The sequence below is a fragment of the Salmo trutta genome, chromosome 14 (assembly GCF_901001165.1).
Source record: "Salmo trutta chromosome 14, fSalTru1.1, whole genome shotgun sequence".
Taxonomy (NCBI): domain Eukaryota; kingdom Metazoa; phylum Chordata; class Actinopteri; order Salmoniformes; family Salmonidae; genus Salmo; species Salmo trutta.
Window position 1 is genome coordinate 31,934,014 of NC_042970.1, and position 27,999 is coordinate 31,962,012.

A 27,999-nucleotide genomic window follows, 5' to 3' on the forward strand; every position below is an offset into this window, starting at 1 on the left:
TCTCTGAATTTTTCTTTTAATACTTTGTAGCCATAACACAGCTAAACAAACAAATGGCCCCTGGATATCATGGACCATTCCATGGAACATAACTTCACAGAAAGTAACACTAACAATGAATGCTAAACTAAGAATTGAGTAACAACTTACTTTATGAATTCACTGAATTTAAATGGAATTGACACATGTGTGTGAAAGGAAAGGCACAATGGAGGGAAGTCAAAACAACAGTCAGACAACTCCTTTCCTCTTCCTGTCCTTCCTGTGAGCTGGTTGGCTAATTTAACTCCATCTATGGAAGGGAAGAGAAAATCAACACATACAAGCATTCCATAATATAACAGCATAGAAGGTAAGATTTATGTTAACTAAATACTGCTTGTATAGTGTAGTTAGTGGCATAAATACTGGAACAGTGTGGTAATGTTGGTAATTCTTGCTGTGTACTCATGGAATTTATATTTCAGATCAAATGATGAAAATGACAGGCAAATATTTAGACACCAAACTTGTTTCAGGGTATTTTCAAACCCAACTATACATTTGCCCCATATTAATCTTTTGATCTGAAATACCAATTAGCCTACATGAGTATACTGCAAAAAGGACCGACTTTACTTCACTGTAACAATACCTCTGACACTACCTGTGTAGTAGATTTAAAAAAAATGGTGGTCACACTTGTGGATGACGTAGACGTCGTAGAGGGTCTCGCTGCACCGGTGGGGGCGGGGGTTACACTTGTGGATGACGTAGATGGTCTGGCTGTAAAAAATGTAACTCGTTGCCCTAGGCACAATAAATGGATCCAGAAAATAAAAAATGTGGCAGAAGCTCCAAGGCCACCGGCCTGAAGTTGCTGACCCAGACCTGTTCTTCTCTTTCTCTGCCCTTCTCTCTCTCTGACACCTGTCCCTGAGTCCTCTCCACTTCCTCCTGCAGTCTTCTTCTACATAGACATGAACATGATGAGCCAAAACATCACCTAGCTTAACTAAAGTTATTAGATAGCTAACATGGACATGTCACCTACTGTACACACACGGTTCCCATTTCTCTCTCACACACACACTCTCTCTCACACACACACACTCACACCAACACGGTTATTTGGCCAAATAATCAGGGGTAGTAAGTAGCATAATTTATATTACTATTAATATATCTCACACACACACACACACACAAAATTGGCTAGGTTAGCTTGCTAGCTAACAGTCGCCACATCTAGAACAAGCTCACTACTAAACTGACCTGGAAATGCTACTGTCTTGGACACTTGTCTCCAAGAAGCATTTTTTGCATTTATGTACCTGTAACTGTCAAGAGTTATGTCAAAAAGACACGGTTGTGAGGATACTGTGAAAATTATTCTCCTCCATGTGTCCAACAACCGCATTCAACCATCTGCAACACATGCGTGTAGATAGATACCTGCATTCAGTGTAGTTGCGTTGATGCGCAAAATGGTATGCAGCATTGATGCAATCATACTGTCGGTGTGATCAAGGCATTAAGCCTCGATCACACCACACCGACAGCGTATTTTTCTTTGTGGTACACCACAAGTACATTCAGTTCCAATGGAACGCAGCGTGGTACACCACAAGTACATCCAGTTCCAATGGAACGCAGCGTGGTACACCACAAGTACATCCAGTTTCAATGGAACGCAGCGTGGTACACCACAAGTACATCCAGTTCCAATGGAACGCAGCGTGGTACACCACAAGTACATCCAGTTCCAATGGAACGCAGCGTGGTACACCACAAGTACATCCAGTTCCAATGGAACGCAGCGTGGTACACCACAAGTACATCCAGTTCCAATGGAACGCAGCGTGGTACACCACAAGTACATCCAGTTCTAATGGAACGCAGCGTGGTACACCACAAGTACATTCAGTTCTAATGGAACGCAGCGTGGTACACCACAAGTACATTCAGTTCCAATGGAACGCAGCGTGGTACACCACAAGTACATCCAGTTTCAATGGAACGCAGCGTGGTACACCAAGTACATCCAGTTCCAATGGAACGCAGCGTGGTACACCACAAGTACATTCAGTTCCAATGGAACGCAGCGTGGTACACCACAAGTACATCCAGTTCCACTGGAACGCAGCGTGGTACACCACAAGTGCATCCAGTTCCAATGGAACGCAGCGTGGTACACCACAAGTGCATCCAGTTCCAATGGAACGCAGCGTGGTACACCACAAGTACATCCAGTTCCAATGGAACGCAGCGTGGTACACCACAAGTACATCCAGTTCCAATGGAACGCAGCGTGGTACACCACAAGTACATCCAGTTCTAATGGAACGCAGCGTGGTACACCACAAGTACATTCAGTTCCAATGGAACGCAGCGTGGTACACCAAGTACATTCAGTTCCAATGGAACGCAGCGTGGTACACCAAGTACATTCAGTTCTAATGGAACGCAGCGTGGTACACCACAAGTACATCCAGTTCCAATGGAACGCAGCGTGGTACACCACAAGTACATCCAGTTCCAATGGAACGCAGCGTGGTACACCACAAGTACATCCAGTTCCAATGGAACGCAGCGTGGTACACCACAAGTACATCCAGTTCTAATGGAACGCAGCGTGGTACACCACAAGTACATCCAGTTCCAATGGAACGCAGCGTGGTACACCACAAGAACATCCAGTTCCAATGGAACGCAGCGTGGTACACCACAAGTACATTCAGTTCCAATGGAACGCAGCGTGGTACACCACAAGTACATCCAGTTCCAATGGAACGCAGCGTGGTACACCACAAGTACATTCAGTTCCAATGGAACGCAGCGTGGTACACCACAAGTACATTCAGTTCCAATGGAACGCAGCGTGGTACACCACAAGTACATCCAGTTCCAATGGAACGCAGCGTGGTACACCACAAGTACATTCAGTTCCAATGGAACGCAGCGTGGTACACCACAAGTACATCCAGTTCCAATGGAACGCAGCGTGGTACACCACAAGTACATCCAGTTCCAATGGAACGCAGCGTGGTACACCACAAGTACATTCACTTCCAATGGAACGCAGCGTGGTACACCACAAGTACATCCAGTTCCAATGGAACGCAGCGTGGTTCACCACAAGTACATCCAGTTCCAATGGAACGCAGCCTTCTCTTGAAATAGCCATCAATATGCTCATAATGCATGCGTAAAATAATTGTGTAGAAATCTGCTTACATTCCACTTACTTGAATCCGACAGTCACACTGTTTTAATTTCTATAGGTGATATACTTAATATTCATCTTCTGCTACCATTTCTGTCAAGCCTTCTACGCATACAGTTTGACGCATATGTTCAATTGGAAATGAATGTACTTGTGGTATGCAAAATACGCAGTGAGTGTGGTGTGATTAAGGCTTAACGCTGCTGCACACCATTTTGAGCAGCTACACAACTCCACTGAATGCAATTATCTACACACATGGGTTGCATGCGGTTGTTGGACCCATGGAGGAGATACGCTTCGATCACACCGACTTCAGACCAACATTCACCTTGCGCTACCATTTCAGTGAAGCCGTCTACACATACAGTTTGACGCATACGTTTGATAAATTCAACGTATGCGCCACACCGAATGAACTGCAACACAATGCTGCAAGGTAAACGCAGCGTTTTATTGGAAATGAATGTCATTCTGGTGTTCCAAAATGCAAAATCACTGTCGGTGTGATCGAAGCGTTACCTCCATTCTGCTGCGATTCCAATTGGGCGCTCGTGGCATATCCCTCTCGCGTCCTTTTAATCCAAGAGTCTTGACGGAAAAACGCAGAGGCGAGGTGCATGCACACAGCTGCTGGGATGAAGTATATAATCTATTGGAAATTTAACAGTGCGACTGCCGGATTCAAATAAATGGAATGTAAGTAGATATTTACACAATTATTTTACGCATGCATTATGAGCATATTGATGGCTATTTCAAGAGAATGCCAATCTGATTAGTAGAGATGTTAAGGTAAGATTAATGTTTCATTGCGTCTTTTTCAATGTGTCCTTTTTATTAAAATGTTTTAACGAGACAATCATGAAATGCGTACCTTTCAAAGCATTTATGCGTGTTATACACCATGAGGCTAAGGTTTATCTATCATAATTATAGCTTTAATATCATAAGAGGCGTTGGCGACTATTATGAGCGCAATTGCAGCAATATTTTATTTGTAGTGAGGAAATATCCATTAAAGCCTAATAGTCAAGCAGGCTAATCAGACCTGTATTTGTCTACAGTATGTGCAGTCACCATCCGGTTAGCTGAGAGGCCTGTGAGAGAAAGGCTGAATCAAATCATATTATATCTCAATATTGAAATTGCTCCACATTATGATTAGATCTGAACGACACCATAAATGCGTTTTTCCTAATTTGGGCTGTGGGTTGCGGCTTTGGAAGAATATCGGAGCGCAAGGATAAGATGTTGTCGATGACTGAAGGTAAAATAAGCATCCCGTCATTTAGTAGGGAGGAACACAGATGGTGCTAGAAATCGCGCCGGCATGGATACAGGTAGCCAACCCACCTTCCTACATTTTTTTCATCCCTGTTTGATTCTGTATAGCCCATATACTTTTTTTCAGGTAGCCGCCCTGTTCTTGCGCTAGCCTATAAACTGTAAACGTGTTTAAGAACCTTGGAATATGGAGGCTTCCCATGCTGATAATCATATTCTCAGTCAATATGCAGAGCACGTCTTCTGCATCAGTGATTTGAGACCATGTTTGCCTTGATAATGGCTGCACAGGAGGCTGCTGAAGGGAGAACGGCTCATAATAAAGCCCGGAACGGAGCAAATGGAATGGCATCAGACACATGGAAATCATGAGTTTGATGTATTTGATACCATTCCACGAATTCCGTTCCAGCCATTACCACGAGCCTGCGCTCCCCAATTAAGGTGCCCCCAACCTGTGAGTGGCCTACATTTCACTATAGCCAACACATCATACAGCATTACAACATAGGCATACACTACATAAGGCTGTTTGTAAGAAAGTTTGTGTCTCCTCTATAGCCACACCCTATTTTAAGCATACCTTCTTATAAATCACCATGCTTGCATAATTAGCTAAACTAAGTAAATAAAATGCACCTGTTCTTCCTCTCCTCTCTCTTAAAAGCACACATAGGCCTACCACACTAGGCTATATACTCCAGCAGTCCAGTCCAGACATGGAGATGAACACTTCTGAGACATCTCATTTCCATCCCAAATAACCAGTAGAACTAGGCAGCTAAGTAAAGCAGACCAACCACTCCACCTCTGAGTAGGCATTATGCAAAACACACACACTGCTCTCAGGGGTTGCCCTTGCTGTCATGGTGAAAAGCATTGGTAATTGGATGTGTCTGTAAGTTAGAAAAATAATTAGCACCCAACCCAGGTGACGTGTATGAACCTTTAGGGCACTAAAACCTTTAACAGTCTTGAGTAAAATGTCCATCCATTATGGAAACCGGGTTGATTTGGATAGGTTTACAAGCATGAGGTTATATGCAAAAAGAGTTGGAAAATCAAAATCAAAACATTGTAAAATCAAAATCTAGGACACTCCAATTAGAATAATATTATGTTTCGAATGGCATGTTATATTTTGTATGTTATGTATTAATTTTGGTATGTCCATCATCCATTTTGTATAATGTCACAAATTACAATTCATACAATATGGTATGAATTTGCAAAACGTATATGTTACAAATTCCAATTTGTTGTGGCTAATGTTAGCTAGGTGGCTAACGCTAACATTAGCTAGGTGGCTAACGTTAGCTAGGCTAGGGATTAAGGTTAGGGTTATGAGTTAGGTTAAAGGATTTGGGAAGGGTTAGCTGACATGCTAAGTAATTGCAAAGCAGCTAAATGGTAGAAGTATATGCAAAGTTACTAAAATGCTAAAGTTGTCCGAGATGAGATTTGAACACGCAGCCTTTGGTTTGCTAGGCATTCGTGTTATACGCCGACCAACCACCCTACTTTCATTTTTGCCTTAAGTAACCTTCTGTCTTATGTAACCATACCAAATGTAACATATCATACTAATTTGAGTGTCCCGGATTTACATTTACTATGTTGAGTCTAGTCTATGGCTAGATGGCTGAAATGGAGGACTGTTCACGTCGCTCAAATGTAAGATTAATTTCTTTAAAAGAAGGAGACGAGACTGACGATCCCTACAGAGAATGATCCCTAAATGGATCCCATCCATATCTCACAAGGTTGAGATAGAAAGAGCCCATCGCATCTACTCGGGACCAGGAACTAGTAATGATTCAGACAGATGGAGGACGCTGATCTTCAAGGTCTTCCGGGTACGACGACTGCCAAGCCATTCTACAAGGAGCCAGAGCAGCAGAGCACATTCACCACGTCGGTAAGGTACTGCGGTTTTTCCCTGACAACAGCACGCACACCTCCCAATGCGGCAAAGCCTTCAACGAGGTCCAGAACAAACTCAGACTAGGGGCATCCAGTCACTCCTCGTCTATCCAGTAACGCTACGGCCCACAAACAGGACAGAGTGCCTGTCATTAACCACAGCACAAGACGCCGAGGAGTTTGTGGCATCACTGGGAGAGGACAACCACGAGCACCGCAGTGAGCACCACGCCAATGGTCCTGTTAAGAGGAATACTCAACAACGGGGCCATGCAAGCACCGGGGAATAAGTGAACTGGTCAAGAGGATTTATCCACAACTTCAAGGAGTTTTGAGGAACATTTGATTTAATTACTTGTGATCATTATGAACCCTGACAATGGAGCACCAGCAAGCTAGCTAGCTAGTGAACTAGCTTTCGGGCTAGCTGGGTGATTGGGACAGTAACGTTAACAGCTAGCTAAGTAAGTCATCATCACAACTGTTAGCTAGCTAACTGATTATCTCTTCAGTAGTGTTCAGTATAACCTATGTTGTTGAAAGTTTATATTACAACTAAGTTACGTTTACAACGTTCGTGTGATAACTTTGTCTGGTGGTAGCTGGCTAGGTAACTTGTCTCATGTTGCTATGCCAACAAATGCATAGCTAGAGAAGTCAACTATCAAAACATAATTATTTTTCAAGTTAGTTCTCCATGTTTGTGCTACGATAAGGCTTAATCATTCAGTCAATTGAGTTTTTCTTGCCATTCTCATATCTCCATTGTGTCAGTTAACTAGGCATGTCAGTTAAGAACAAATTCTTATATACAATGACAGCCTACTGTAGGGATGGTGCCAGGTTTCCTCCAGACGTCACGCTTGGCATTCAGGCCAAATAGTTGAAACTTGTTTTTTATCAGACTAGAGGTGTCACACCCTGATATGTTCCACCTGTCCTTGTGATTGTCTCCACCACCTCCAGGTGTCGCTTATTTTCCCCAGTGTATTTATCCCTGTGTTTCCTGTCTCTCTGTGCCAGTTCATCTTGTATGTTTCCAAGTCAACCAGCGTTTTCCCCGTTCTCCTGCTTTTTGCATTCTCCTTTTTCTAGTCCTCCCGGTTTTGACCCTTGCCTGTTTCTGGACTTTGTCTTGACCATGAGCCTGTCTGCCACTCTGTAGTCTGATCTGCTTTTGACCTTTTTGCCTGTCCACAACCATTCTCTTGCCTACTCCTTTGGATTAATAAACATTGTAAGACTCTAACCATCTGCCTCCTGTGTCTACATTTGAGACTCGCCTTGTGCCTTGATAAGAGGATCTTGTTTTTCATGGTCTGAGAGTCTTGGCAATCTCCAAGCAGGCTGTCATGTGTGTTTTACTGAGGAGTGGCTTCCTTCGGGCCACTCAACCATAAAGGCCTCATTGTTGAGGTGCTGCAAAGATGGTTGTCCTTCTGGAAGGTTCCCATCTCCAAAGGGGAACTCTGGAGCTCTGTCAGAGTGACCATCGGGTTCTTGGTCACCTCCCTGACCAAGGCCCTTCTCCCCCGATTGCTCAGTTTGGCCAGGCGGCCAACTCTAGGAAGAGTCTTGGTGGTTCCAAACTTTAGAATGATGGAAGCTATTGTGTTCTTGGGGACATTCAATGCTACAGAAATGTGTTGGTATCCTTCCCCAGATCTGTGCCTCATGACACAATTCTGTCTCGGAGCTCTACAGACAATTTTTTTTGACCTCATGGCTTGGTTTTTGCTCTGACATGCACTGTCAACTCTGGGACCTTATATAGACAGGTGTGTGCCTTTCCAAATCATGTCCAATCTAGTTGTAGAAACATCTCAAGGATGATCGATGGAAACCGGATGCACCTGAGCTCAATTTCGAGTCTCATAGCAAAGCGTCTGAATACTTATGTAAATAAGGTATTATTATTATTTTTTTTTTAATAAATGTCTTAATTTCATAACCTGTTTCGCATTTTAATTATGGGGTATTGTGTGTTGATTGCTGAGGATTTTTTAATTAATCCATTTTAGAAAAAGGCTGTAACGTAACAAAAATGCTTTTGTTCTCTGTGGTGTTGCATGTTTAATCTGGACTCATTCTCCCCCAAATTAACTTCTTTATGACAGGCTATTGGTCTAAACTTGACTCTATCGGAGGAGGCAATGGTAACATGGAACTCATAAAATGTATAGTTGGGAGGACATACATTTTTATAATAGAGATTTAAAAGGCACTTGCACATCTGAGCTATCTTTTTTGCAGGTGCATGGTAACAGTTGAATAAAATAAGAAACATGCACACTGCTCTTTAATAAGCTTTACGTATTAGCCTCCCGGCCTTCGCCAAAGCTCTGACGAAGGCCGTGAGGTCGATACGTAAAGCTTATTAAAGAGCAGTGTTACTATCAAGAGCAGTGTGCGAGTTTCTTACTTTTTTCTCAAAATGTTGATTCTAGCATGCAAAAAAAGTGGCGATAGCAGACCATCTTATGTATTTTTTTTATCTTTTGAAAGGTTTCTAAGTAATTCTTCCTGCAAGTAGTGTGAATAGAGGGGGATATGGTAATGCCTAAGTAGGTGGTTTGTTTGTTTCTTCACTGGGATCATGGGTGGTAGTTGAACACTTCCCATAGCTGAGTTAAGAGGTAGTAAAGCTGATTTGGACCAGTTGATCTTGTAATCAGGCCATGAGCTGAATGCTACGAAAATATACATTATTGGCTGCAGGGTTTTTGGAGCGTTTGCGACAGAGCAGTATGTAATCTGCATGCAGAGAAATTGCTTGTTAAGTTTGTTTGATTTTGATATGTGAGGAAGACAAATTTTGACAGATGCTTTGTTCTAGCAGTTCAAGAAAGAGAGCAAATAGCATAGGAGAGGCTATTTACAACCTTGTTTACATCCTCATTATATGGTAAATGGCTTAGAATGGATAGTGCCAGTACAAATAATAGAAGAAGGATTCACATACATTGGTATAAATCTAGCCCCAAAACTAAAATGTTAAAGAACAAGCCATAAATATTCCCATTCTAAGCTGTGAAAGGCTTTCTCTGCATCTAATGATAACACAGGGAATCCAGATTGGTCGCCTCAGCAACCACATGAAACAGGCGGTGCATGTTATTGGCTGTCAGACAACCCTTAATAAACCCTATTTGGTCAGGATGTATGAGCTTGTTAATAACTTTCTCTAGGCACATGGCTAGAACTTTGGCATACAACTTATTTTCTGTTCTGATTAAACTGATTGGCTGAAAATTTCCACTATTTGTGAGGTATTTTCCTTTCTTAGGGATTAGGGATATAATAGCTGTATTCATGTCTCTGTGGATTAGTCCTTTTCAATAGCAATGTTAAGCGATTCAAGAATAACTGGTCGTAGCTCATCGCGAAAGTTGAGAATGAGTTCAGAAGTTACTCCATCAATACCCGGCGCTTTATCTGTCTTCATATATAAAAGAGCAGCTTTCAGCTCAGATGAAGTGACATGTTCCTCTAATAAAACTGTTTCTTCCTGAGAGAGTTTGGGCAGCGTAAGGTTCTCCAGGAATTGCTGACAAGCAGAAGTATCAAAGCTATGTGAGGAACCGGATAAATCGGAATAATATGCTCTAAAAGTTGCATTTATTTCTGTAGGATCATATATCAGTTCCTTAGTAGGGGATCAGATCAGCTGTATTGATGATGTTGTTTCAGCATGTTTATGCTGCAGGGCCAGTAAGTGGCTAGGCCTACTCCCCTAAAAATAGTATTTTTGTCGCACCCTCTGCATATTGAATTCTGCTCAACGTTGCAACAGGTCATTAAGTTCAAGTATACTTGTTTTTAGCTCAATTTCTCTCTCTGAATAGTTGTTTTTGACAGTCTTCAAGCATTTTACAATGATTTTCCAATTTACTGATCTTCTGAAGTCTTAATTTCTGTAAAGTATTATTAAACCTCCATTTCGGTGCACGCTTTTTCATTGGGAAGATTTGAAATTGACAAAAAATGGGATTCCATGTTACCTGTAATATCAGTCTTAAATCTAGCAGAAAGGCATATATAGTCCTTAGTTGTGGGATTATAAAATCTCCAACAGTCATTAAGATATTTAAGAAATTGTTTAAGTGCATTGGAAGCATTCACTCGTGATGAGCTATGGGTCCAGATCTATCTATCTTAGAATCAATAATGACATTCATGTCAGTTCCAATAATAAGCGTATAATCCGGTAAATTGAGCAGGCTTCTGGTTACAGAAGGGGGAAAATCTTTGTCATATGAGTTAGGAGCATAAATAGATAGAAATGCTATTTTCCTTCCATATAGTGTGGAACATATGTAAGTAAATCTGTTTATCATTTCCACTTTTTTCAATTGTAAGTAGAATGCGTTTATGTAGAATAAGCAGCCCTTTAGATTTAGATATGAAGCAGGATTCAGCTGCCAGTTTGGAGTATTTGTTTGGAAGTCTATGGACATCACCCTCCAAAAGATGTCTCTTCCAATAGAGCAATGTCAACTTTATTCCTATGTAATAAGTCAAGACATTTCATTCGCTTATTTGGCTCATTAGAACCCCTCAGATTACAGGAAATGATCACTAAATTAGCCATGATCCATCTGTGGTGATGTGAATACAAGTTTGATGGATAAAAGGGGAGAAAAGTAACTTATGATAGCTATAAAATGACTATTCAGTTACCAACTAAATAATTGTACATCAGATATTCCAGAAAAAACAGCAAACATATCCACTGTTGGATAAAATTATATATGAAATTGCAAAACTCTTCAGATTGCCATTCTATCCCAATGACCCTGCAAAATATATTACAACAATTGAAACAAAGAATCCCTCCCATCCATGACAGGTTAGGACACAGTCCTCAGTCCTCCCTCTCCACTCAATATTAGACCCGTGACTGAACACAGCGGTGTCTATCACTAAAACCCTCCCAATACCCCTGAATGTCTCACTCCATTTCCTAAATATATTTCATTAAGTATTGTTTTGGGGTATCTGTACTTTACTATTTATATTTTTTACTACTTTTACTTTTACTTCACTACATTCCTAAAGAAAATAATGTACTTTTTACTCCATACATTTTACCTGACACCCAAAAGTACTCATTACATTTTGAATGCTTAGCAGGACATAGAAAATGGTCCAATTCACGCACTTATCAAGACAACACATGGTCATCTCTTCTGCCTCTGATCTGGTGGACTCACTAAACACAAATGTGTCTTTTGTAAATGATGTCTGAATGTGCTCCTGGCTAACTATACATTTAAAAAAAACAAAAATGGTGCCGCCTGCTTTGCTTAATAGAAGGAATTTGAAATTATTTATACTTTTAGTTTTCCTTTTGATACATAGGTATATTTTAGCAATTACATTTACTTTTGATACTTAAGGATATTTAGAACCAAATACTTTTAGACTTTTACTCTAGTATTTTACTGGGTGACTTTTACTTGAGTAATTTTCTATTAAGGTATCTATACTTTTACCCAAGTATGACAATTGGGTACTTTTTCCACCACTGAATAGTAGGCAACACCCTCATCTATTGCCTGCACTAACCATGGAGCTGTGTGATGACACGGCCAAGAACTGCGCCATGCGTCGGGTTCAAACTGTTACGACTTGGTCTGTGCGCCGCTCCATAACTATTTAATTATCCCCCCAAAAAATGTTTATTATCAACTGTTACTAATGATCCTCAGCAACAACCACATGGCTGTGACAGTATTTACAAAGGAAGCAAATTAAGGGAAACAAAACAATGTCATTAAATTGAATAACAATGTAGGCTATACCAACGGAAGGAAACTAACAGTAAATTGGCAGTTGAATATGTGTGGTTTTTAGTCCTACTGACGGCCGATACTGATAGTGGCTAATATTTAACATGATAGAAATAGGAGACAGAGAAAGTCGTGTTAGCCTCTAAGATATTCAAGATATTCATCCCTCTTAAGGATCGTACCCTTTTTTTCAATTTTCGCCTAAAATGACATACCCAAATCTAACTGCCTGTAGCTCAGGACCTGAAGCAAGAATATGCATGTTCTTGATACCATTTGAAAGGAAACACTTTAAAGTTTGTGGAAATATAACACATTAGATCTGGTAAAAGATAATACAAACAAAAAAAACAATGGTTTTCAAAAAATGTTTTGTTCCATCATTGAAATACAAGAGAAAGGCCATACTTTCAGATAGGAATCTATGTGTCGTTTAGATTTTGTGTCTGCAAAGTGTGTCTGCGAAGTTTCAGACTGATCCAGTGAAGAATTACGTTACTGCACAATATTCTGTGTCAAGTCTGCCAGGAGTTTGCCCAAATGTGCCGAATTGGTCAATTGATACATTTCAAGTACATAACTGTAGAGAACATACAAAAATGCTATGGTAATATTTTTTTTGGTTTGTTTACACACTCCCAGGAATGTCATACATGATGGCTCATTCACTTATACACTAACTTTCAAACATCTAGATGGCAGGGCGGGGTGGGTGGGAAGCCAGTGACAGCAGTGGGGTCAAAATGTAGAACCCAGTTCCTACATTTGAACATAAAAATTTATTTTATCAAACAAAACTATGCTACATTTTATCTCTGGGACCCTCAGGATGACAAATCAGAGCAAGATTACTGAATGTAAGTATATTATTTACCTTCAGAGGTGAATGTATCAAACCAGTTGCCTAAAAGTGTTTTGTTGTTGTGCACTCTCCTCAAACAATAGCATGATATTTTTTTCATTGTAATAGCTACTGTTAAATTGGACACTGCAGTTAGATTAACAATAGTTTAAGCTTTCTTCCCATGTAATACATATCTATGTCCCGGAAAGTTGGCTGTTGTATACAACGTCATTCCAGTCACATTAGCGCACGTTAGCAACAACTGTCCCGGTTTAGAGGTTAAAAGGCCGTAGATTTTAAATTCTGCATAATGGCACAGCATTTCATAAACCTTACTGTTGGAAAGTTGATGGGTGACTTTTACAGTTTTCTGCCGTATGACTGGTTTCACATTTGTCTCCAGCGATTATAATCTAAAATAGATCTAAATAAAGTGTACGCATAGAGAAAAAAAAGGACATAAAAAGGGAATTATGTTCCATTTACGCACGCTTAACTCGGGTCGGAATCTAACCCTAAGAGCGTTGGGCTAGTAACCGAAAAGTCGCTGGTTGAATCACCGAGCAGACTAGGTGAAAAATCTGTCTGGCACTTAACCCTACATGCTCCTGTAAGTCGCTCTGGATGAGAGCATCTGCTAAATGACTAAAATGTAATGGCCTTTTCCCTATATTGATCTCTTCCTATTGACCACACTAAAGGCAGGTTGGGCATCCCTGCTCAGTCCCACCGGGCCATACCATTCCCTCAGGAACAATAAGAACCTGACAGCTGATGGAGCTCCCACATTGTTGGCTGTTCCATGTCATGATATCATCATGCACTTAGAAAAAAACGAGATATCTAGAACCCAAAAGGGTTCTTCGGCTGGCCCCATAGGAGAACCCTTTGAAGAAACCTTTTTGGTTCCAGGTAGAACCCTTTTGTCTTCCATGTAGGACCCTTTCCAAGAAGGGTTCGCTTATGGGAACAGCCAAATAACTCTTTTGGAACCCTTTTTTCTAAGAGTGTGGTGTAGAGAGGATTCAAGGTGCTGTCCCACCTCTCCCCAGAGGTAGACTTGGAGCAAGAAAAACTCTCAACTCCTCACCTGCGGTTTAGTGCTGGGATGTCCTCTCTCTACCCCCTGTACACACTCTCGCTACCCCCTGTGTACACACACACGCTCGCTACCCCCTTGTGTACACACACACGCTCGCTACCCCCTGTGTACACACACACGCTCGCTACCCCCTGTGTACACACACGCTTGCTACCCCCTGTGTACACAGACTCTCGCTATCCCCTGTTTTCACTCTCCCTTACTTCTATACACACACTCCAACCAAATTAATCGGTACAGCTATAGTCTGAAGGGAAATCGGTGTGCTCTGTGATAATGATCACCGAAATGAATGACTGCCTGGCTGGTTACTGTATATGACGTCATTCGTTTCCATTGGAAACATTGTTGTGGCTTTCCTAAAGTAGAAATTTTGATAGTGTCAATAGAATGCCCCTGACTTATTTCTCTACATTGAAAGTTAAAAACAGGTATGGACTTCTGTTTTTAATTTCATAGACTATATAACTTTTTTATTGTGCTTTGTGAAAAATGTCTTAAACAAAAACAAGCCTAAGCCTAATGCAAGGGGTCAGGCTACTTCCTTTACAGCCCTTATGTAAATCATTTAGACCAGTCAAGGTACCACAAAGTAGGATTATTTGCATGCCCTTTGTTTGGATGGATGTGCAAGGTACTCTTGCTTAAAACCACACTCTGTAAAGGTGTGCATATCATTAAAGAGTGGGTCACCAGCAAAAACATAAACAATGAAGCAAAAGGCATTCCATTACATTTTTACATGAAAATAGCACTTGATTTTTATGAAGCAGTATGTAGCACTCAATGAATTACATTCTACATTAGAGCAACATTATGTTATCTGAACATGATTTAAAAGCTTTTTGTTATTTGATAAAGTACTATTTTATTTGGATCCCAATTTGCCTCTGCAAAAGCATCAGCTACTCTTCCTGGGGTCCACATGAAATGTGAAGTAACACAAAGTACAGAACATTATTAGTCAAAGACTGAAATGCATATATATCTATATCTCAAATAACAAACATCTTTTAAATCATGTTCAGATAACATAATGTTGCTCTAATGTAGAATGTTATTCATTGAGTGCTATATACTGCTTCATAAAAATCAAGTGCTATTTTCATGTAAACATTTTATGGAATGCCTTTTGCTTCATTGTTTATGTTTTTGTTGGTGACCCACTCTTTAATGATATGCACACCATTTACAGTGTGTGTGTATGTGTGTGTGTATATATATATATATATGTATATGTATATATATATATGTGTATGTGTATATGTGTATATATATGTATGTATATATATGTATATGTGTATATATATATGTGCGCATTTCAATCCTTTACTAATAATGTTCTGTACTTTGTGTTATTTCATGTGGACCCCAGGAAGAGTAGCTGATATATATATATATATATCTCAATACAGTTGTATGAGATCTGCATGTAAAACATTTACATTTGACATTTTAGTCATTTAGCATACTTTCTTATCCAGAGCGACTTAGTTAGTGATTCATCATAAGATGGCTAGGTGAGAACCACATATCACAGTCGAATATACAAACATTCCATTCCAGCTAAACAATGGATATGTAATATTTTGCTAAAAAATAAAATTTTAATATACAACTAAAATCTATGAATTAAAAATTGGAGAATAGTAATATTTTGCACACACATGAAGGTACCAATAGGCAATCATTTCTGGTGAAGAAAACGTGATGAATTGGTGGCTATATAATTTTAGAAATAAACTGTTCATATCTCATTATTAAAAATACTAAAATCTTAGTAACATTCACCGCCACAGAGACATGATAGTCTGGCAGACGATTATGACATCCAAGCCTCATATGAGCCAATTCAATGAGGCTTGTATATTTCATCATCAGTCGGTGCTTCAGTGACAGTCGCAGCGACCCCTGAATTCACTGCACTGGTCTCAGAAGTGGGATATCGCTACAGTAGATGCATTCTTCAAAGGAAGTAGGTAATGTAGCGACCTAAGTATGACCTAGAGTGATCTTTCATGTCTGGTTTTAAAACTGAGTCATTAGAATTGTTTGATTATCTGAACACTATAGGAATTATCATAAAAAAAACATCACCAACCTGAAAAGTGTTATATGTCTCTGCTCCTGTGCCTCATTGTAGAGCCTTAGCTTTCCCCCTACTGTAGATGTTGCTCAGCATCTCTCCGCTGTTAACACAACAGTCATCAATACCATTCAGTTGACAGCTCTTTATCACTATGAAAGGCCATCATATCTGCTAAACATCCTTATCTTTGATGTACCTACATGTTGCAGGTTCCTCCCATCTAAATCTATTGTTTTATTTTCACCAATGTTAATATTGTTCACTGGGCCATTTTTAATACAATGTCCTGAGAAGTTACTTTGGTTATCCTGCTGAAAAAGCATACCTGATTTGTTATTGCTTTGCAGATGGGGAAAGTCCTTACCTTTTCATTATGGGATTTTGGGGAATGCCAGGGCCTACAGGAGACTTCTCTCTGAGTGGATACAGGCAGTAGGGTATGATACCAGCTCTCTCTTTTACTGTAATGGGTGTATAACAAATACAAAATTGTTTAGAATGTTAAATCAGATGTCATGTGATACTCTCAGCTGCCATTTACTGTATCTGAAGATAACCGAATCATGGCAGCATTCAATTCATCCAGCAGTTAGGCTAATCTTGTCACCTCAGATGTGGTCACATACTGTTGGACTTCACCACCAAAGCAGGTGGTGACCGCAGCGTGTTCCTGTTTGTCCTTGTGTGCTGTGCCAGTTTTTAGGATGCGTTCCCTGAGGAAGACAGTGTTGTTGGCCATTGTGGCATCAGTGGTGTTGGTGGTGGCCCTCCTCCATTCTTGGCCCACCCGGGCCTACACCACAGTGGATGTCCGCCAGAGACCAGGGCCAATAGTAGAGAGGCACCTGGAGGAGAGGCTCCCAGAACCGGACCAAAGATCTGCCAACATCCCCTATCGCCTGAAGGAGAGTGTTTCAGGGTCAGTTTGAAATAAGGCCTTTGAAATAATTCCGATATTGTATTTCATTGTCATTTTCATTGTCATTTAATTGCTGGAGTCCTATTGTCCCTTTCATCTCTCTCCAGTCTGTTGGCACGTAACGGGTGTGTGTGTGAGGGTGAGAGTGGTGGCGTGAACCTGCCCTTTGCCCAGCTGCTGTTCCCACGGGTGTCGGCCCACCCCCTGCACACTGCTTTTGATGCCTCTGAGCTGGATGAGATGAAAAGACGGAGGGCCAAGGAGTACCAGGGCTTCCAGATGAGGTGAGAGCACAGGACTGTATACCAGCACAGAACTGAAAGGACATCCCATATATCATCTTAGTTATTCCTTACACTAGGGGAAGTTGCTGTGTCTGTCCTTTCATGTGATTCATTTCCAAGCTTGTACATTCTTAGGCTTAGGTTAAACTTGCTGTAGGTCTTTTGAAGGATATGATGTCAACATTACCCCATCTTTGAAACAAATAGCCTAATAGAGTTCATGAAGCTTCATTCTAGATGTAATAGCTTTGAATACTGATTATTAACCTGATGTGTATTTGTCCCTCTCCAGGTCTCAGACTCCTGTAGATATGCTCATTGTGGCCGAGGCCAACAATCCTCTGCAGTACCCAACACAGGGGGTGGAAGTACGGCCCCTCAAAACCATACTCATCCCAGGTCTGATTTATAACAGGGATTAGTTTAGTTTTACTTTGATATAAATGGGAAGGTCCCTTGATATTTAAAAACTTAATTGTCAAGGAAACCTGGTATAATATGGGAAGCACAGAAAGAGAAGTGTAGTTAGATGAAGCTACAAATTCAGGGAAAGACTGTCGTCATACATAAAATAAAAAAACTCAAGCACAATTAATCTCGATGCTTACAACAATTTAATAGATCTTATTTACCAACGTATCGGTCTCAAATGACCTTCATCAGGGTATTCTTACAGGGAGGTAAAACTCATAGTCTTTTAAAGAGACAGACAATAGGTGTTCCAACGATCTAACATGTACTATTAATCCAACCGCTGACAACTCCTGTTTCTACCATTACCATTATTACTACTTCGATAACCTGCTGCTCTGGAAGACTGTTTTAGAGCAGAGAATAGTATTTTGTTGCACAACAGAGAAAGTGTGAACTCCAGCTGACAGTTGATGCGGTGTATTTGGATTAGATGAACATCCAGCAGCTTAATCAAATATGGCAGTAAATATATGCAATATGTTTTCAGGACTTGCCTTACAAGACCTTCCCAGAGAGCTGTACACAGTAAGTAGACTAATAATATTTTGTTTGAGTTATTATTTCCAGTACTATTTCATCTGTCTGGTCTTTGTCAAGTAAAAAAACGGCAAATTTCCTTATTGCTTTATCTTCTTTGTTCCCTGTCTCCCTCTTAATTATTTTCTTTCTTAGGTCAACTTCACCTCTACCCTGGGAGCATTAAATGTGGCAGCGGAGGTTGAGGGGGTAAAGGTCAAAGGTGATGGGGAGATGCACATGACCCTGATGAGCAGCCTGCTGCCCAACCTGAACCGGCAGTTACAGTTTGTCTCCTACACCAACACACTATTCCACCCTAGTACAGCAGACACAGGTGAGGCCAGACACACCTGACTTTCTGTTGTACTACTACTTTCTGGGTTGTGTCCATTAACAAAGACCTACACCAAATACTGTCTGTGATATATTTGTGGTAATGAGGTTGAAAATACTCTCGCTATGTCTTTCAGTGCAGTTTGAGACTGAGGGACACCAAGCCATGTTCACCATCAAGATCCGTCATCGTGTAACTCCAAAACTCTACAACACAGGACCCAAAGGGGGTATGTGAACAAATACAACTGTCGACTGCATCTCACAACAGCACAACACTTACTAAAAAATAACCAAAATCACATCGGAGATCAACGTGTAATGTCAAAGACCCTAACTTTGTCTCTCTCTGTTCCCAATCTAGAATACAACATCAGTGCCCTTGTTACGATAGCAACCAAAACTTTCCTGCGCTATGACAAGCTCCAAGATCTCATCGACAGCGTGCGACGATACTATCCCACTGTCACCATAGTAATAGCTGATGACAGCGAAAACCCCAAGACTGTCTCTGGCCCCTACATCGAACATTACATCATGCCATTTGGAAAGGTATTTTTTTAAACACTGCTGCCTCTTTTTAATGTATAGGAACCAGTGTACCTGTCACATTTTATTTTTGTCTAGCAATAACATTGTTTGCTTAAATAATACTTGACTAAGATTTCCTTAGTTGTCCTGTCGCTGCTTTGGCTTCCTCTGTCCCACATCCTGTTCTCTGCCACAACAACTAGGGCTGGTTTGCAGGACGGAACCTAGCTGTTTCCCAGGTGACCACTAAATATCTGCTGTGGGTGGATGATGACTTCATCTTCACGGCCAACACCAAGCTGGAGAAACTAGTGGACGTACTGGAGAAGACCACCCTGGATCTGGTGAGGGGGCACAGGTCGTGCCATACTGTGTTGCTGACCTGGATTCAAATATTATTTTAAATATTTCAAATACGTTGAGCTTTTGTGTTAGCCTGCCTGAAGAGAGAAGGGTTTGCCCTTTTGAGACTTTTCAATTGGTTCTATGGCAACAGGTAAGCTCAATTAAGCACAGGTGAAATAATTTCAAATAGTGTTTGAACCCAGGTGTGTTGTATTGCTGCTTGTGATTTTAATATAGCATGGGACTATTCAATCCTACCCTCCTTTGATGATGAGTTTTTTGGTGGTGACATCATTTGCTGACCCTTATGTAAAAAACACATGAATTTCACGTGAACACATGATCTCGTGTGATCTCATTTGATCACGTAACAACATGTGAAGCAACATGTGAAGTAACATGTGATAACATGAAACTACAATCGTGGCCAAAAGTTTTGAGAATGACACAAATATACTGCTCAAAAAAATAAAGGGAACACTTAAACAACACAATGTAACTCCAAGTCAATCACACTTCTGTGAAATCAAACTGTCCACTTAGGAAGCAACACTGATTGACAATACATTTCACATGCTGTTGTGCAAATGGAATAGACAACAGGTGGAAATTATAGGCAATTAGCAAGACACCCCCAATAAAGGAGTGGTTCTGCAGGTGGGGACCACAGACCACTTCTCAGTTCCTATGCTTCCTGGCTGATGTTTTGGTCACTTTTGAATGCTGGCGGTGCTTTCACTCTAGTGGTAGCATGAGACGGAGTCTACAACCCACACAAGTGGCTCAGGTAGTGCAGCTCATCCAGGATGGCACATCAATGCGAGCTGTGGCAAGAAGGTTTGCTGTGTCTGTCAACGTAGTGTCCAGAGCATGGAGGCGCTACCAGGAGACAGGCCAGTACATCAGGAGATGTGGAGGAGGCCGTAGGAGGGCAACAACCCAGCAGCAGGACCGCTACCTCCGCCTTTGTGCAAGGAGGAGCAGGAAAAGCACTGCATGAGCCCAGCAAAATGACCTCCAGCAGGCCACAAATGTGCATGTGTCTGCTCAAACGGTCAGAAACAGACTCCATGAGGGTGGTATGAGGGCCCGACGTCCACAGGTGGGGGTTGTGCTTACAGCCCAACACCGTGCAGGACGTTTGGCATTTGCCAGAGAACACCAAGATTGGCAAATTCGCCACTGGCGCCCTGTGCTCTTCACAGATGAAAGCAGGTTCAAACTGAGCACATGTGACAGACGTGACAGAGTCTGGAGACGCCGTGGAGAACATTCTGCTGCCTGCAACATCCTCCAGCATGACCGGTTTGGCGGTGGGTCAGTCATGGTGTGGGGTGGCATTTCTTTGGGGGGCCGCACAGCCCTCCATGTGCTCGCCAGAGGTAGCCTGACTGCCATTAGGTACCGAGATGAGATCCTCAGACCCCTTGTGAGACCATATGCTGGTGCGGTTGGTCCTGGGTTCCTCCTAATGCAAGACAATGCTAGACCTCATGTGGCTGGAGTGTGTCAGCAGTTCCTGCAAGAGGAAGGCATTGATGCTATGGACTGGCCCGCCCGTTCTCCAGACCTGAATCCAATTGAGCACATCTGGGACATCATGTCTCGCTCCATCCACCAACGCCACGTTGCACCACAGACTGTCCAGGAGTTGGCGGATGCTTTAGTCCAGGTCTGGGAGGAGATCCCTCAGGAGACCATCCGCCACCTCATCAGGAGCATGCCCAGGTGTTGTAGGGAGGTCATACAGGCACATGGAGGCCACACACACTACTGAGCCTCATTTTGACTTGTTTTAAGGACATTACATCAAAGTTGGATCTGCCTGTAGTGTGGTTTTCCACTTTAATTTTGAGTGTGACTCCAAATCCAGACCATGGGTTGATACATTTGATTTCCATTGATTATTTTTGTGTGATTTTGTTGTCAGCACATTCAACTATGTAAAGAAAAAAGTATTTAATAAGATTATTTATTTCATTCAGATCTAGGATGTGTTGTTTGTGTTCCCTTTATTTTTTTGAGCAGTATATTCATTTTCAGTCTGCTGCCTCAGTGTCTTTAGATATTTTTGTCAGATATTACTATGGAATACTGAGTATAATTACAAGCATTTTATAAGTGTCAAAGGATTTTATTGACAATTACATGAAGTTGATGCAAAGAGTCAATATTTGCAGTGTTGACCATTCTTTTTCAAGACCTCTGCAATCTGCCCTGGCATGCTGTCAATTAACTTCTGGGCCACATCCTGACTGATGGCAGCCCATTCTTGCATAATCAATGATTGGAATTTGTCAGAATTCGTGGGTTTTTGTTTGTCCTCCCGCCTCTTGAGGATTGACCTCAAATTCTCAATGGGATTAAGGTCTGGGGAGATTCCTGGTCATGGACCCAAAATATCGATGTTTTGTTCCCCGAGCCACTTAGTTATCACTTTTACCTTATGGCAAGGTGCTCCATCATGCTGGAAAAGGCATTGTTCGTCACCAAACTGTTCCTGGATGGTTGGGAGAAGTTGCTCTCGGAGGATGTGTTGGTACCATTCTTTATTCATGGCTGTGTTCTTAGGCAAATATTGTGAGTGAGCCCACTCCCTTGGCTGAGAAGCAACACGGCACATGAATGGTCTCTGGATGCTTTACTGTTGGCATGACACAGGACTGATGGTAGCGCTCACCTTGTCATCTCCGGACAAGCTTTTTTCCGGATGCCCCAAACAATCAGAAAAGGGATTCATCAGAGAAAATGACTTTACCCCAGTCCTCAGCAGTCCGATCCCTGTACCTTTTGCAGAATATCAGTCTGTCCCTGATCTTTTTCCTGGAGAGAAGTGGCTTCTTTGCTGCCCTTCTTGACACCAGGCCATCCTCCAAAAGTCTTCGCCTCACTGTGCGTGCAGATGCACTCACACCTGCCTGCTGCTATTCCTGAGCAAGCTCTGTACTGGTGGTGCCCTGATCCCGCAGCTGAATCAACTTTAGGAGACGGTCCTGGCGCTTGCTGGACTTTCTTGGGCGCCCTGAAGCCTTCTTCACAACAATTGAACCGCTCTCCTTGAAGTTCTTGATGATCCGATAAATGGTTGATTTAGGGGCAATCTTACTGGCAGCAATATCCTTGCCTGTGAAGCCCTTTTTGTGCAAAGAAATGATGACGGCACGTGTTTCCTTGCAGGTAACCATGGTTGACAGAGGAAGAACAATGATTCCATACACACCCTCCTTTTGAAGCTTCCAGTCTGTTATTTGAACTCAATCAGCATGACAGAGTGATCTCCAGCCTTGTCCTCGTCAACACTAACACCTGTGTTAATGAGAGAATCACTGACATGATGTCAGCTGGTCCTTTTGTGGCAGGGCTGAAATGCAGTGGAAATATTTTTGGGGGGGATTCAGTTCATTTGCATGGCAAAGAGAGACTTTGCAATTAATTGCAATTCATCTGACCACTCTTCATAACATTCTGGAGTATATGCAAATTGCCATCATATAAACTGAGGCAGCAGACTTTGTGAAAATTTATATTTGTGTCATTCTCAACTTTTGGCCACGACTGTACACATGACAACATGTGAGCACATGTGAAAACACAATCTCATGTGAAATAAATGTGACAACATGGGGAGGCAAAATTTCAACGTGAAACCATGACACTGTATTTTTACAACTAAATGAAGGTGTTAATGTGAAAGGACAGCATGATGCTGTATGTTGGTTACTTGGGACTCAACCTCACTTGGGATTTGATCTCACAACCTCTTGGTTGCTAGCTACCTGAAGTTCCTGCTGCGCCACCAATCATGTGGATATAATGGAAAGTATTCAGACCCCTTGAATTTCTCCACATTATAAAATTGATTAAATAAATAAAAAATCCTCAGCAAAGGAGAGATCCTTGATGAAAACTTACTCCAGAGTGCTCAGGACCTCAGACTGGGGTGAAGGTTCACCTTCCAACCGGACAACGACCCTAAGCACTCATCCAAGACAACGCAGGAGTGGCTTCGGGACAAGTCTCTGAATGTCCTCGGTTGGCCCAGCCAGAGCCAGGACTTAAACCCGATTGAATTTCTCTGGAGAGACCTGAAAATAGCTGCGCAGCAATGCTCCCCATCCAAACTCCCCAAATACAGGTGTGCCAAGCGTCATACCCAAGAAGACTCGATGCTGTAATCGCTGCCAAAGGCACTTCAACAAAGTACTGAGTAAAGAGTCTGGATATTTCAGTTGTTTTATTTGTAATAAATTTGTTAATTTCAAAAAATCTATTTTTGCTTTGACATTATGGGGTATTGTGTGTACATTGATTAGGAGGAAGAAACTATTTAATCAATTTTAGAAATAAGGCTGTAACAAAATGTGGAAAAAGTCAAGGGGTCTGAATAGTTTCCGAAGGCATTATGTATTTATTGCTAAGAATACACTTCTGCACTTTGCCCAAAGTTGCAGTAAAAACAAAGTAAATGTATACGAAAACATGGTGTTATTTATATAAAATGACAGTATGCTGCTGTATTCTGATTTCATTTACTGTAAAGTATTGTATAATTTTGTACCGTGACCACAACTGGGACTTGTCATGTTACAGTGCAGCTACACTGCCAGATCTGTCAGCATGAAAGAGTTATAGGCCACAGACTTATTGTCAAGAATGCATTTCTGCACTTTGCAGAATTATCACAACCAACGTAACAGTAACGTGAAACTAGCAGTGCTCAAGGACACTTTACATGTTAGAGCATACATTCATTCTTTGGGGATTAAACATATTGGTTGGGAGTGCATCAATGTTTCTGCAGTGCCACCAGGTTCATACATGTTATGGTTAGAGTACACTAGTGTTCCCTGGGATACAAAAAGGTCAGAGATACACTTCACAGGTACACATATGTACAGTTCGGTACTTTGTAGGTATAATGGGACATTTTTTGACCTAATATTTTGAATATAAAGTACGATCATCACTGCGCTTTAAATTATATGTGGGGGTAATGTACTGGAGGGGCGCATCAGCATATTTTTCGGGCATGGTCAAATATTTGCATTTGTGCGAACTGTCAGTTATTCTCAGTTCTGACTATTGTCTCATCATTGATTACATTTATTTATTTCCTCAATTTGAGGGTTTTCTGTCTAGCTGTATAATGTTGGTGGTGCATGTTATTCTGCTTTAATGTTACACCTGAATCACTATGATAAATATAATATTTTGTCTTGAGTTTATTTTTAACAAAGCTTAGATGTACTTTATAGTCCAAACGGTAAGAATATAGGGGAAATCAGTTACTGACACCGACGTGGGGGTGTAACAGGATGATCGGCATACTGTTAACCAAGAGGTTGTGAGTTCAAATCCCAAATAAGGACATGTTGAATAATAATTACTGTATAAAATGAGCACACACAATGTAGTTGTGTGTTAAAATCACTGTGTGTGAGTGTATCATAATGAAAACTTGAATCCACAAGCGAATCTTCGTGTGAAATGTGAAGTGTTCCAAAAACTGGAGGAAGAAAATCCCATGCAACAAAAGGCTATATCAGTCTGCTAATACAGTACTAGTATAGGCCCAGTGTACTACTTCTAGGGAAGAAAAACCACTTTTTTATTTTATTATGATTTTATTATGATTTTTCAGGGGGTGCTACAGCACCTTTGGCACCCCAATTTCCCGTGGCTATGAGTGATCAAAATAGTTCTAATAATAATTCAACACTTTCTGTGCAACAGTCAAGGCCAGTTCAGAAGCATTCTCTGGACTCACTGGGAGCTACTCTGCAGAGCCAGAAACAGCTCCTACACGATTCCGCACATTCCGTCTTGGGTACTATGAGGGAACACAATCAGCACTCCAGTCGTTTGCCAGACAGACACAACTTACATCATGAGTTCAATTAACGTTTTAAAATGATTTGGATTTACAGTACATCATGAAAAGAGTATTGAAATAAACTCCTACAGTAGCTGTCTTGTGAAGATGACAAATTAGGAAAATGAGGAAGAGGCGTTCCCCTCTGATGTTGATGACCTAACTAGCCATATCCTGTCTCTCGAAACACAGTAGCTTTGCCTTTAAAAGCTACAAGCGCGATAAGTTTGAATCCCGGCCTTGTTCTCTAGTTACAAAAGAAAACAAACTCAGACAGACGCTAGCCACTTTAATAATGTCTCTGTATCTTGCATTACTCATCTCATATGTGTAAACTGTACTCTATACTATTCTACAGTATCTTAGTCACTTTAATTGTTTGTAAATATTGAATCACCCATCTCATGTGTGTATACTGTACTCTATACTATGCCACTATCTTAGTCCAATGACGCTCTGACGTGTGTATATGTGTGTGTATGTATATATGTATATATGTATGTATATAATATATAATATATATATATATATATATATATATATATATATATATATATATATAATTCTTAATCCATTCCTTACTTAGAGTTCTGTGCATTTTGGGTATATGTTGTGAAACTGTTAGATATTACTGCACTGTTGGAGCTAGAAGCACAATCATTTTGCTACACCTGCAATAACATCTGCTAAACACGTGTGTGACCAATAACATTTGATTTGAGATGCAAGCAGACTCTCCATCTCCCTCTATTCTTCACCGATGTATACAAGCATATTCTTGCTTTGTAGCACATGCACACCACAGCAATATTATGTATGCACAAAATACAAAGTAAAACACAAAAGCCCAAAAATCGGAGACCCACATAAGGCTGAATGAAGGGGGTTTTGTCTGGAGCCCGAATCCAACTCCGAGACCTATGGGCTGGGGAAATAAAATAGACCTCTTGTGTGCCATAGACTGGGATCCAGCTCTTGAGAGGGAAGTCTATGGGTTACACATGTCAGCAGCTGGTCTGGTGTACACATTTAATGAGTTCTTTCTTCGGCCCACAAAAGCACAGCCAGAAAAACACAAGAGGCAGATATTTCTCAGTTTTCTGGTTCTTATTATATTATTTTTTTATTGTGTCCTTTGGAATGAAGTGATCCAACGGGTCCAAAGGTTTCCATCGATTTCCTTGTATATCAAATCACTACAGCATGCACTCAATATCAATTTCAGACAATTGGAAGTATCCCTAATGTTTGTTTATGCATTGTACACAGTACACCCTATTTGTGAAAATCTGGTGTGTATTTGTGTGTCAGGATCAGTTAATGCATTGTGTGTGTGTGTGTGTGTGTTTTAGGTGGGTGGTGCAGTGCGGGAGGCCACAGGCTACACTGCCACCTACAGGCAGACCATCTCCATTGAGCCAGGGGAGGAGGAGGAGGGCGACTGCCTGCACATGCGGAGGGCCTTCCACCACATCATACAGGGCTTCCCAAACTGCGTGGTCACTGACGGGGTCATCAACTTCTTCCTGGCCCGCACAGACAAGGTCCAGCAGGTGGGCTTCGACCCCCGCCTGGCCAGAGTGGCCCACCTGGGTGAGTATGGCCCCAAACCACAGCACCACACAAGGTGTACCTGTCCATAACATCAGCTGCACCTGCGGTTAAATTGAGACTATGCTACCTGGAGCTGGGCTCCTGCACCTTACTGGTCCAAAGAGGAGTAGGATAAAAGTACTAACCCCGCCCCTAATCCTAGCTTTATGTCCACAACCTGGTTCAACCCTAGCCATAACCTTAACACTAATCCTGACATAACCCTAACCTTGTGTTCAACTCATCCTAACCCCTCCAAATAGGGCTCCTCCACCTCTGAATTCCCAATTTAACCCCTGAGCTGCCCCATCTACATTTGGAAGAAGGTCATATAAGTAACAGTACTTCAAAAGCAAATGGAAGAGAACATTTGGATACTTGGGCACAAAACCCCTTTTTGCAGTCTTAATAGTCATTAACAGTTATCCAAAAGGTCGAGGAGGGAACAAAATTGTTTCTTCTCATGTTGGTGAGTTGCATTTGTTAATATAAATTGTGTGATACCTGAAGTGCCCTCAGTATTAAAACAAACCTCTTTCCTTTTGCTCTGACCCATTGGTTCTTGTCACAGAGTTTTTCATCGATGGCCTTGGCTCGCTTCACGTGGGATCCTGTGATGATGTCATCGTCAATCACGCCACCAAGATCAAGCTTCCCTGGGTCAGCCAATCAGAGAGTGACAAGACTTACGCCAAGTTCCGCTACCCCCCAGCCTCCTCGGACGCCACACACACCAAAAACGGCCTCCTCTATTTTAAGAACCACTTCCAGTGTTTGACTCATAATTAATGTCTTGTTACCTGTAGCTTCTCCTCTCGTTCAAGATTCCTGCTCTTCCTGAGTTGCCAAAGAAGCCCTCGCCCGATGTGTCCCATCAGATAAGATTT

The 27,999-nt window shown here is 41.5% G+C and overlaps 1 protein-coding gene across 2 annotated transcripts; it reads left to right on the top strand.

Moving 5' to 3' along the window:
- The first annotated feature begins 261 nt into the window (after positions 1-261).
- Positions 262-27,999, top strand: b4galnt1b (beta-1,4-N-acetyl-galactosaminyl transferase 1b). Of its 2 annotated transcripts, none has more exons than XM_029775331.1 (12): positions 262-352; positions 16,590-16,679; positions 16,939-17,161; positions 17,269-17,445; positions 17,738-17,844; positions 18,407-18,444; positions 18,592-18,772; positions 18,909-19,001; positions 19,136-19,323; positions 19,506-19,646; positions 26,872-27,112; positions 27,684-27,999. In XM_029775331.1, the coding sequence occupies exons 3-12, from the start codon at positions 16,947-16,949 to the stop codon at positions 27,899-27,901; spliced, it is 1,599 nt and encodes a 532-aa protein (XP_029631191.1). In that variant the 5' UTR covers positions 262-352; positions 16,590-16,679; positions 16,939-16,946; the 3' UTR covers positions 27,902-27,999. The 2 variants fall into 2 exon arrangements, with proteins under 2 accessions (XP_029631191.1, XP_029631190.1); XM_029775330.1 differs by lacking the exon at positions 262-352 and adding an exon at positions 3,732-3,904.

Excerpts from the sequence above, each read along its gene's own strand:
- b4galnt1b (XM_029775331.1), top strand. The coding sequence starts at position 16,947 with ATGCGTTCCCTGAGGAAGACAGTGTTGTTGGCCATTGTGGCATCAGTG. Across the intron at positions 17,446-17,737 it reads TACCAGGGCTTCCAGATGAG|GTCTCAGACTCCTGTAGATA; the intron begins GTGAGAGCACAG and ends GTCCCTCTCCAG. Across the intron at positions 27,113-27,683 it reads GGCCAGAGTGGCCCACCTGG|AGTTTTTCATCGATGGCCTT; the intron begins GTGAGTATGGCC and ends TTCTTGTCACAG.